This window comes from Mercenaria mercenaria, chromosome 2 (assembly GCF_021730395.1).
Source record: "Mercenaria mercenaria strain notata chromosome 2, MADL_Memer_1, whole genome shotgun sequence".
NCBI classification, from domain to species: Eukaryota; Metazoa; Mollusca; class Bivalvia; order Venerida; family Veneridae; genus Mercenaria; species Mercenaria mercenaria.
The window spans coordinates 49,541,196-49,553,198 of NC_069362.1; the positions used below are offsets into that span (position 1 = coordinate 49,541,196).

The 12,003-nt window shown below is 34.7% G+C and overlaps 2 protein-coding genes across 3 annotated transcripts in view; both read right to left on the reverse strand.

The window, feature by feature from the left end:
- The window catches only part of LOC123563859 (uncharacterized), a 57,621-nt gene extending 57,263 nt beyond the window's left edge, over positions 1–358 (reverse strand). Inside the window, exon 1 of one of the 2 annotated variants that reach the window (XM_045356956.2) lies at positions 258–358. The gene's annotated coding sequence lies outside the window, so the exon portion shown is untranslated. The remainder of the gene's footprint in view (positions 1–257) is intronic. The other variant, XM_053536558.1, reaches the window with a different exon arrangement.
- A 4,723-nt stretch (positions 359–5,081) lies between these two features.
- LOC128549246 (uncharacterized) lies at positions 5,082–11,754 on the reverse strand. Its single transcript, XM_053525768.1, has 3 exons — positions 10,372–11,754; positions 5,987–6,516; positions 5,082–5,138 (listed from the first exon to the last, which is right to left on the reverse strand). Exons 1-3 carry the CDS (start codon positions 10,592–10,594, stop codon positions 5,082–5,084), a joined length of 810 nt encoding a protein of 269 aa, XP_053381743.1. The 5' UTR covers positions 10,595–11,754.
- Positions 11,755–12,003: the final 249 nt, after the last annotated feature.

The following is a 12,003-nucleotide window of genomic DNA, read 5'->3' on the forward strand; positions in this document are numbered from 1 at the left end:
TTGATGAAGACTAGTTATGAAAGGTTAGCAAAATCAAGTTTCGTTTTCACCGTAACTGTGTAACATTGAAATCGAAAGTTGGGCACCTTTTTTCCTATTCTAATAAATTATAACTTTCTGCGAAATAGCCTACATGAATAAAGTTTAACACAAATACATTTAATACAATGGTAATAATCGGTAATCAAATTCAATAAATGTATCAATTTTATCATTATCTAAATGAAATCAATAATTGAATCATCAATGATACTTACCAAGTTCGCCTGTACGCCTCGTTTCAATAATCACAACCAAGAAACTGCTACGCGGCTTTCTTGGTGTAAAATGTAAATACACTAAAACTTTACTACTATATATGCAGCTGTAACAGGACCGAAAGGCTGAACACCACTAAATCCGGCTGTTGTTTATTTCATATAAAATCAACTTACGTTATAACGGTTTTTCGACATTTCTAGCATATCAGAATTTCACTTATTATATATTCCCATAAAGAACTATATCGCTGCTTTAGAAAAACAAAAAGAAAAGAGGATGTTTACTTTTATATAAGAAAACTAAAATTCGTTAAAAACAACCCGCTGAGTTTACCCCCTTTCGTTTATTTCAATTTCTCTTTTCAAAACATTAAATTCTTACGCCGCCATATTTACCTGGCAATCCCCATATGATAGGAACATGCCGATTTCGATAGAATGCAAAGTGATACATACCGAAACGCGGTAGAGTAAGAGAAAACACGATGCTATTGAGAAAGAAGGGCACGAGGAAAGGGAGAAAGATAAGCACTATTTATATTTGGACTACTTGTGACTAGCACAAACTAAAGACATCAATCAATAATATTACAACAAATATTCCTGAGCCTAGCAAAAAGTTTCAAAAAGTCGTTCTACCTCCATCAACAAACATATCTTTCTGCATTGCCATGCAGTCATCCTTAATTTAGCAAACATACTGGTAGTTTTAAAAAGCGCGTATCATATAGAATTTTAATTTTAATCTATATTAAAGTCATGTTATAAAGAAAATATGTATAGCAATTGTTTCAAAATGATAAGTTCTCTTCCTCTCACATATTAGAGACTTCTTCACCGCAAAAACCCTCCAATCAGCCAGAAAAATATAGAAACAGCCCAGCAAGCATGAAAACAACCCCTTCTATACCAGTTACAAGATACTTGACATGTTAAAATTTAGACATCACCAAATCATATGAAGGAAGAATTGTATTACATAAGATGAAGAGTATAAAAGTATTCTTAATAACGATTGTCAATTTACTAATGTATGCTTGATTTCAAGAAAAGGACTTTCTACTGCTATATAAGATTAGATAGTTTCATCAGCCATCCAAATATTGTCTTCAATAAAAAAACAAGATTAATAAATACCGGTATATTGATGCTTTTGGATTTTTGTGTGGCGTTGGCGGTGATCTTGTCCTGGATGATCTTTTACTGCTGCCATCCTTTAGTAAGGTTCTCCCGCTTCTAGAGCATGCATAATGTTTAGATATTTCACATATAATTATACTACTTCTAATAAAGCCGGGATGACGACATATATATACGAAAATGCTCTGTAGTCAGTAAAATCCTAGCGCAGGTATGAAATATATAAAAGCTCAACTATCAGGAAATAACAGCTGCAGACGTTTGAGGAGTTTACTCTGTTACATCAATGTATTATTTTAAAACTGTAACTGTCTGAAGATATGTTTTAAATGGAGAGTGTTAGTCACTGAAAATCAAAGTTATAGTAAAAATCTAAAACATAACGGCTGTTATTTCCTGTGATTATATAAACGTAGTAAATTTGGCCGACTTAAGTTTTGTCTAAATTCGTACAATAATGTCATATTAAACATTCATAAACATTATCAAACATCATTTCTACAGCAATAAACCGTATTCCACAAATCATCAACTAGATTGTTCTATTATTTAAAAAAATAAAGGTAAGAGTAGATTTCCCGGAAGCACAGAGCACCCCAAACAAAGCCATAGAGGTTTGTAAAGGTCTTCTTTTTAGCAGAAGATGTTCATTCGTTTGAAAATTAGTTTGTTAAAATAATATCTTATTTATAACTCAATATCAACTTATCTCTATTAGTTTCAATTACCTCTGAAAGCTTCTTTTCACAGAACAATTAAATTTTTAAACATTGTTCGATCAATTTGAAACTGAAACTGAATAACTTGATTAAACGCCTATTTCTATACAATGACATATTCAATGGCGTTGTACATAATAATAATTATAACAGTAATAAAAACGACAATATTAATGATAACAATCATAACAGCTTTATTCAAACAAAAAGACATGACTGCACCACTCCTCCTGAGGTTATTTTACCCCTGTTGCAAATACCAGTGCTTAATGCCTTACATGGTAAGCCCAGACAAACTAATTGCAAAAAAAAAATTTACACACTACCCTACCCATAGAGCCTGTACACCAACGATTACTTGTAATTAAAAAACCTTGAAAATACAAATCTTGAAAATGTAAATCATTTTACAAAAATTTAAAAACTATCACATGCTTCTATCGCATATAAAACAGTTATAATTTTTTTTTAAACAATGACACGAAATCTCTGAAATACAGTGTCTTAAGATTGTTTTGAATGTGTCAGTTGATTTACTGTTGCTTAGTTCTAACGGCAGCTCATTCCACAGTTATGGACCAATAGTACAGAAACTTCTATCATTGAATGTTCTGCACTTGTTGTATAGAACAGTTTTCTGACGATCTCAAACCTTGTCTACTATGTAAGCAATTCTGTTAAATACATAGGTGTTCTGCCAATGTGACAGCTATAGATGAAAGAAAATATCTTGAACTCAATCCTTGCTTTCACCGGCAACCTACGTAGGTTATACAATGCTTGTTTAGAACTGTCAAATTTCCTCCTGTTAAGGACAAGTTTTGCGCACATGCTTTGAATACGTTGCATCTTACGCACCTCACCTTTAGCTACACCATTCAATATGACATTGCAGTAATCCAGATTTGAAATAACTAGGGACAAAACTAAGATTTCAGTGGCCGCTTTTGTTAAATATTTTCGGATGTTCTTAATTCGTAGGTAATTCAACATGGCTGTACGACATTTGCGATTTACATGATCTTTAAAGTTCAATGTTTCGTCAAGACATGCAACCAATATATCTAAATGTGCTTTCACGTTTGATATCATCACCAGCAATTTTAATCGAATTTGTAAATTATTTGTTTAGTCTGCTACCAAACATGATAAATTCAGTTTTCGAAGTGCGCACCGTTCAAGGTCTCCGATTGCTTGTAATTCTACGGAAACAGATTTGGGACGAAAGCTTTTATTTGCTATATGATCATCAACAAAAACCGTAGACTGATATGGACTTCGGAATGACATCAAAAAGTGTTCCAGCATAGATGAGATACAACGACGGACCAAGGCAACTACATTGGGGCACACTGCATTCAAGATGGAAGTCTGATGAATATACATTGTTTATAATAATCTTACAAGTACGAGACCTTAAGTAGGAGTCTATCCATTGAAGAGCTGTTTCACAGACACCATACTGTGCTTTTAGGACTTCTATAAAAATGTCATGATTGGCAGTGTCAAATGCCGCGCACTTAAGTAAATTGCAACAAGGGCCGTGACTTCGTTTTTCTCCATACCACTTAGACGATTAATAACCAACCGAAGCAACGCAGAATTTGTACGTTGTCAGTTAATGCTGTTTTCAATACTGAGGCATTTTGTTAAAATCAGTGTACTTTCAAAGATTCCGATTGGAAATACCACTGTACCACTAAATGTCGTTCACGAAACTTAGCGAATATAATTATAGAATAGTACAGTTTACCTCGGCACATGCGCAGGCATATATTTCCGGAAATAAATAATGTTAATATGATGTTCATCTGTAGTAAGTCACATACACTCAATAAAATTCTTAATCGGTGAGTTTATAATGTATTACTATTTTGTTAATAATGCATGTATTTACAAGAAATTTCACATACTGACATTTGAATAGGTACTGCCGCGGGTAAATATTGAGTTATTTTAGCCGAGTCATGGCCAACGTGTCCGCATTAGGCGTTTTGACCAATATAGCATATTTTGCACGTGCAGGACATGTGTACCAATATACACGTTAATGAACACTTTTGGCATTACTGTCGAAAGTCTTACTAGAAAAACACGTATTATCGTGAAATTGACACAAGAGCAACGCGCCCGGGCTGTCGAAACTTTACAACAAAATTCAAAATCGGTCACTTCAATGAACTGTACTTGGGTGAAGGTTCTTGTAAACGGAAATAAAGATAAAGATGGAAATAACTATCAAAGTAACAGCTACAAACACTTGTATCAAAATTATTTTGAAATTGCAAAAATAATTACAACCGTGTCGTAAATGTGTCCCGGCTAGCAACATTCCGACAGCTCGATCGCGTTGCTCTTGTGACAATTTCACCATAATTATTTATGTGTTTATCTAATAGGACTTTCGTTAGTAATGCCAAAAGTGTAAACGAACACGTGCATTTTGGTGCACTTGCTAAATATGCAATATTGGTCAAAACACCAAAAGAGGTTACTTTGGCCGTGAGTCGCAAAAATTAATTAATAATTAGCTGCAGTTCCTATTCAAATGTCGGTATGTGAAATTTCGTGTGAATACGTGCATTATGAACAAAATAGTAATACAATATTTACTGACCGATTAGGAATTTTGTTGAGTGTAGACAGAGGAGATGTGGAAAAATAATTAATACTTTGAAACCCAAAACATACGAGTTATAACGATCAAATTATCTTATCGAAACTACTACTTTCATTTTTTTGTACATCCTGTGATTTTTATGTATGGCCGAACCGCCGAAATTACTATACTTTCGATTTCACGTTCTAAAAGAAAGGTTTCTGTACTCCACGAAAAATAAGCGAAATAGAATTAAGAGGCCCACTGGTAACATTGTTTGACTGCCCGATGTCCCGCACTTTCGAGAGGAATGGGACGCCAAGAACCTATACACTAACGAGATTAGAAATTAAAACATGATTATTAATTATGCCCAAATAATATCGGTTTACGTTCCAGGTAGTTTGGTATACATTTATCCTGCAAAAAATGACTACAACAACAGTAACTGTTTAAAACTCTAATTTATTAATTAATGGTTTGGCATATATTTGTCATGGCTGGATTACTGTAATACAAGATAATGAAAATTTTTGCAAATCAACTTCCCCGTCTACGGCAGAAAGTGTTTTATGATAGTTAAATCGCCGACAATTCAAAAAGCCCCGGTTACGGTGGCTTATATTTATGTCATGCGTCCTGTGTTCAATCTTGAAAACGGCATACTGATTCCAGCCACGACGATGATGTTCAAGAGATAAGACCTGAAATCAGAAAACAAAAGCACAAGAAACGGGCAGGGTGGGAGGGTATTTAAAGAAATTCTTTGTAAATGTTTGAATTAAAGTAAGAAACTGCTTTGTACCTCTCTCTCTCTGAGAATCAATGTGGAAAAGAACGAAGGTGCGAGAATCACCCGCTTATATAGGAGCTATACTTAGCAGGTCACGTGACCATAAATGATGTCATTTTTGCCGGATAAAGCGTTTAACCTTTAGACGGTTAAGCGGAATATTATCCTGCAAAAAATGACTACAACAACAGTAACTGTTTAAAACTCTAATTTATTAATTAATGGTTTGGCATATATTTGTCATGGCTGGATTACTGTAATACAAGATAATGAAAATTTTTGCAAATCAACTTCCCCGTCTACGGCAGAAAGTGTTTTATGATAGTTAAATCGCCAAAAGGTGAGATGAAATCGAGCCTTCCGCCAAAGCGGACTATCATGAAACAATTAATCAGTAATCCAGCTATGACAAGTAAGGGAAAACAGCCTGACCTGCGAACAAAAACGAATAGACAGAACCAGATAGGGTGCTTACCATAACATTATATCCTAAATTTGACAGATGGCAATCGTCTGCTGAGAAGTATATAGATTCACAAGTTATATCTGGGTATTTAATATATGCACCTCCACACTTTATGAAATATTTTCCTAAACAACTGTTAATTCTGGTACACATTCTTTTAGCAATTAAATTGTCGTCTATATATCTCCAACTTCGACGTGGAAGTATTTGTGACCAAACAATCTTTGTGTTTGGTAATGCGTTTTTAATATAATCTTGTAAAAAATGTTTGAGGCTCCAAGTCAATTCTAAAGTAGAAATTAATCCTAAATCATTCCCACCACAGTGGATAATCAACATTACCGGTGGAGCATGAAAATTGAGAAGGTATTCTATTGTCTCTCTTAATTCGGAAATCTTCATACCGCTAATGTATTCCCAAATTATTCTGTATCCTAAACTATCGAGTCCTAAATTTGGACCCTCAGGCCGAAATAGGGATTGCTGGTGTGCCCCTCTGACGAGCGAGTCACCCACTATCCAGATCTCGGGATATCTCACTGAAAAGTAACTTTTATGTTAAAAATAGTGCACATGTATAAAATGGTATCCATAAATTATATTCATTAGGATGCAGCGCCAAAACACATAGTACTTATAACAAGAATGGACGAGATATCGTTTGTAATCAATGTACTGAAGATATTGTTTCGGGTATTTTAATCTGTCAACAGTATTAAAATAGTGCCTTTAATCTAATGGACATAAGAAACTGAAAGCCAATATTTGTTGCCGGCATTCACATTACAGCATATGGCAACTAAATCATACATTATAATTTGAAAGACAATATTGAAACTATAAAGGAAAATTCCTGTCTCACTGAATGCTCTATAGGTCTAGAAATTTAATTTTGTAGAGAGAGCTTGAGAGCCAAAAGTTGTTGCCGGCCTTCACATTACAGCATACGACAACTTAAAAAAATTAGTTTTGAAAAAGAATTACAACAAAAAACAAACTTTGTTTTGCATATATCATAAACTGTCTTTCGCCTCCTTAATTCTTAACTCAGCAGTTCAAATATAACTTTCAAAAGCTTGGACATTCACAAGCAGTTAAACTAAAATAAGGCATATCTTATAACTGATGTCCAGTATAATCTTTATTCAAATTACAAATCAACTAACTCAAACTCTGTTTATCGGATATACGATTTATACGCGTTTGAATGCCATCTTCCACGATATTTTATTTCCGAAATTGGCACACCGGACATAAACATTGACGATGCACTCCCTATCCTAATTGAATGTGCTTTGAAGTTAGTTTTTTCTAGACCAATGTGTCTAAGAGCTTTTCTTAGCACAGCATTAAATTGAAATGTTGTCAAAGGAGCCCCATCGAAATGACAGAAAAGGGGTTCAGAGCTGTTATTTCTATGTGATAAAAATGCAGATATATATTCGTAGTATGTACTGGTTTTAGAATCAATCGCAATGTCTAAAACTGTACCCGAACATCTTTGATCAGTTTTCGATGCCCTTAGATATAGCCTTATCATCTCATTGCCCATGACGATATCTTGGCGTCTGAGGACTATTTTTTTAGAGTTTTTATTTGGTAGAGCAAATTCACTTAAGCGAAGGAGTGCTATAAATGCCAATGAAAAGCAGGCGGAAAATAGCATTGCTTCATACTGAGATCGACACACGAATTTTAGGGCACTAATAAGCTTTTCTAGGACTGAATGAGTGATGGGTTGTCTACAATCCCACCTCTTCCTTTTTCTATGTAGACCTTCAAGCATGGCCTTGATCATGAAGTTCTTTGTGTTATCAGTATATCCATTAATTTTGTTAACATAGCTTATTGCCGCTATGTGACCGCTAACTGTTGAATAAGAGTATTGATGCAGAGATAGGTAAGCGATATATTCTGATAAGATTTCGGCTGATGGCGGAAATGAAATTTCTGACCCAAATTCAGCAGCAAATGCAGAGAAGAAATTTAAGTAGTGATTGTAGTTCTTTTTGGTGTTTTCAGACAGAGATGCTGATAGAAGATCTTCTATTTCGGATTGAAGATCTCCAGGCATATAGATGGAATCGGACATGGCTCTTGAGCCGCGTCTTGCGGAAGTGCGGCCTTTAGTTTTTCCCACTGAAATCGACTAATAGAATCAGCAATTGTATTGCGTTTACCGGCAATATGTTTACATTTAACTTGAATGTTGTTTTGCAAGAGCATCAGCATCAGTTTTCGTACTAAATGCATAACATTCTTGTTTTTTGAAGATTTCCTATTAATAATCTCAACAAGGGCAAGGTTGTCCGATCTCAAAAGAATTTTTTTGTTTTGCACAACTTCGCCCCAAATGAAGAAAGATATCAAAATTGGAACTAATTCGAGATAAGTTATATCCTTAAATGTGTGACTTTCCCAATGACAAGGCCATTTGAAAACGGCCCATGAACCTTTGAAATAGCAACCACAGCCGAGGTTTTCTATTGCCCGAAGCATCAGTAAATAGTTCAAGTGTATCGTCATCTTGCCAGTCTAAATCGCTAAATATGCGGGTGCCATTGAATTTTTGAAGAAAAATTAGCCAAGTCAAAGCATCATCTCTCATATTTTGCGTTATTCTTACAAAATGGTACGGTTTTTTTTGCATATGACATGGCGTCATAAAAACGACGTAAAAATGCACGACCTGTAGGTATGGCCTTGCAAATAAAATTCAGTAGTCCGACAACTGATTGTAGCTGTTTCAATGTTATTTTATTTTTATTTCTTATTAATGGCTGTAGTTGATCAATTGCCTTTTTTATCTTATCTTGCGGTACCCTAATAACCTGATTTTTAGAATCTATTTCGAGACCCAAATAAGTCAAAGACTGTACAGGACCGACCCATTTTTCTTCGCAAAGCGGCACGCCAATATCATCACATAGATATTGAAAACTTGACATTAAATGCACGCATTTTGAGTCGGACGAGTCTGCAAAAAAGAAATCATCTAACAAATGATCTATATTTTTGGATCCCGACTGTTGTTGTACAGACCACTGAATGAAATTTGCAAACTTTTCAAATATAAAACAGGAACAGGAAGCGCCTTGAGGCAATGTCTTCTGGATCCAGTAACCATCATCTGATTTAATACCTAAAAGTTCAAAATCACCTGGCTAGATGGGGCATAGGTTGAAAGCAGACTTTATATCTGCCTTACCCATAAAGGCGCCGACACCTAGCCTGTGTACCATATTTACAGCATTATCGAACTGTGAATATTGTATTTTACAAAAATCATTGTGTATAAATTCATTGACGCTTAGACCTTCCGGATGGGAAAGATTTGTAATCAATCTCCAGCCGCCTGATTTTTTGGGAACCAATCCTACAGGATTGACGCGCAAGTTAGATAGGGGAAGAATAGGAAACGGGCCTATGATTCTACCAGCGTCTTTTTCTTCGAACAATTTACATGATAATATAGATTTGTGTTGTACAGCAGACGACAAATTCTCTGAACGAACGGGAATTCTTGGACCTGCGTAATTAAGTTTAAAACCTAAACAAAAACCCTCCAATAAAAATGCTGCATCTTTAGTAAGTGGATAACTTGTCAATTTTTCTTCTAATACAGTTGTTTTAATTGGGGTTCTGGCTAGGTCCCATAAATCTTGGGCCTTGATGACGTGGGAACGAATGTCGTGAGTCGGGCCTGAAATGAAGACCATTCATTGGTGAATTTCGGGCTTGTGCAAATCTAAATGGGACTACTTGCCTGGGAGAACGGACATTCCCAAAATTGTGACGATATCTGATGTACTGAGTTTGCTGACAGTATAGCGCAGGATGGTCACCAAAACATTTGAGACATTTATGAGTGTACAAGCATGGCTTGTCTGAACAAAAACCATTATTATTGAAATTAAAGCACTTCCTCTGACTGAACTGTGCTTGTACATTCTGTATAGGCTGCACGTGTAACATCCATAGAACTGGATCAATAGTCTCCCATCTTAAATTTATATCAATTGACATTTTCAACCTAAATTTTGAATCATAAGTTGACCAACCTATGTGCTTTGATGCTGCATACCTGATGTTTACTAAGTATTGGAAAAGATTTTGAACCTGATGTGGATATTTTTGAATATAAATTGACATGAAAACAATAAATGCGTCTGACCAATTCTCTATTTTCTCTAAATTTGTAAGAGACTTATTTTCGACAGTCGTCAAAAACACCTCCCCGTTTAATACTTGTACTTTTTGCTTACTTCCAGAATTGCCTGGGTCTTTTTTAATTAAAACTTGTAAATCAATATATTGATTATCCCAAATTTTTTGTTTAATAGTTATTGGCACATGAGCTGATAATAGGCCATCTGAATTACAAAATAAGTCACCTTGATGATTCTGTAAAGGTAGCGGGATTGCCGCTTGGACACCTGATAATCCACTCGTCCCTGCACCTTCCTGGTTGACGGGCTGAACAAATCCCCCAGTTACACCCCTCGTCCCTGCATCTTCCAGGTTGACGGGCTGAACATCTCCTCCACCTTGATTGTTTCCTTTCCGTTTTTGAGCGACTTGGTGTGACAAAGATGTATTCTTTCTTTTTGCAGGCATCGTTCCTCATAAAACAGAAATGGAAATAATTGTTTAGTATATTAAATGAATCAATTATGTTTATTTTAATTTTACAATAAAATAAAAACCATTAATCGCGCTAAAACAAAGAAATATAGCGATTTATAATCAACCTGTGCTAAAAACCACCTCCGAATAAAGACACAGCTATAAACTTGTTTCGAAATGTCACCATTTAACAATAATAGGACAGACTTTACTGTAATATGGACATTTGAAATTACCCTTAAAAACAGTAGCGGCATACGAAATCCGCAACTCCGGGTTAGGAGTCCACAGCTCTACTTGTACACACAGTGCCTTCTTTGATTAAATTACAAATGAAAATATATCTAGTTGTATAGAAGCTATAAAGATACTATATTGACTTATATGCAATGGTCATCCGAATTGCGCACTGTCCGAATACAGAAGTAACGGACGGGATCAATCATCTGCTATTAATTAGTGGCCTCTAAAATATTCGTGACTGGCTGTTTAAGACAGATATGACATCCTAGAAAGCCATGTTTATGCGATATGCAGATATCACAAAGATCAACATACAATAAACTTATTTCAAAACATGTAGCATCACTAAAGGTTCGAAATGATTCACATTATTTGCGGCTAGTTTATATAGCATTTCATCTTGTCAAAATAACATTGAAATGTACTTACTTGCACTATGATATCCACGTGTTGGTGACGTAATAAAATGAAAAACGTCATTACAAATTTATTTGAATTAAAAATTAAAGATTAAAATCAGCAAATTTGTTATGATTTTCTTTATGCTAAATCAAATAGATGTAAAGTATACAGTGTATTCATAAATTCTTTCAGGTGCTGGTCACGTGGACGTAACATATTTTTAGACAATTCAAAGTATTTCTATTTAAACCTGCAAAATTTATACATTATTAATAAACTAATTTTGTCGTCTAAATTTGTGAGGATATCTTGAAGTTATTAGAAATTGTTTAAAGAAATATTTAAAGAAATTCTTTGTAAATGTTTGAATTAAAGTAAGAAACTGCTTTGTACCTCTCTCTCTGAGAATCAATGTGGAAAAGAACGAAGGTGCGAGAATCACCCGCTTATATAGGAGCTATACTTAGCAGGTCACGTGACCATAAATGATGTCATTTTTGCCGGATAAAGCGTTTAACCTTTAGACGGTTAAGCGGAATATTATCTCTAGTTATTCGAGTTTTCCAAAAGAGGGTAATACGGGCTTTTGATAATATCAGAACTATTTTTGTTTAAATTTTATACAGATTTTCTATCCATCTTCAAGAAACTTCGACTTTCTCAAGATTTTCTCAGTTTCATTGCAAAATATTGAGAAAATCTGGAAAATTTACATTCTATAATACAGGTCATCCCTATTTGAAAATGTATGTAAA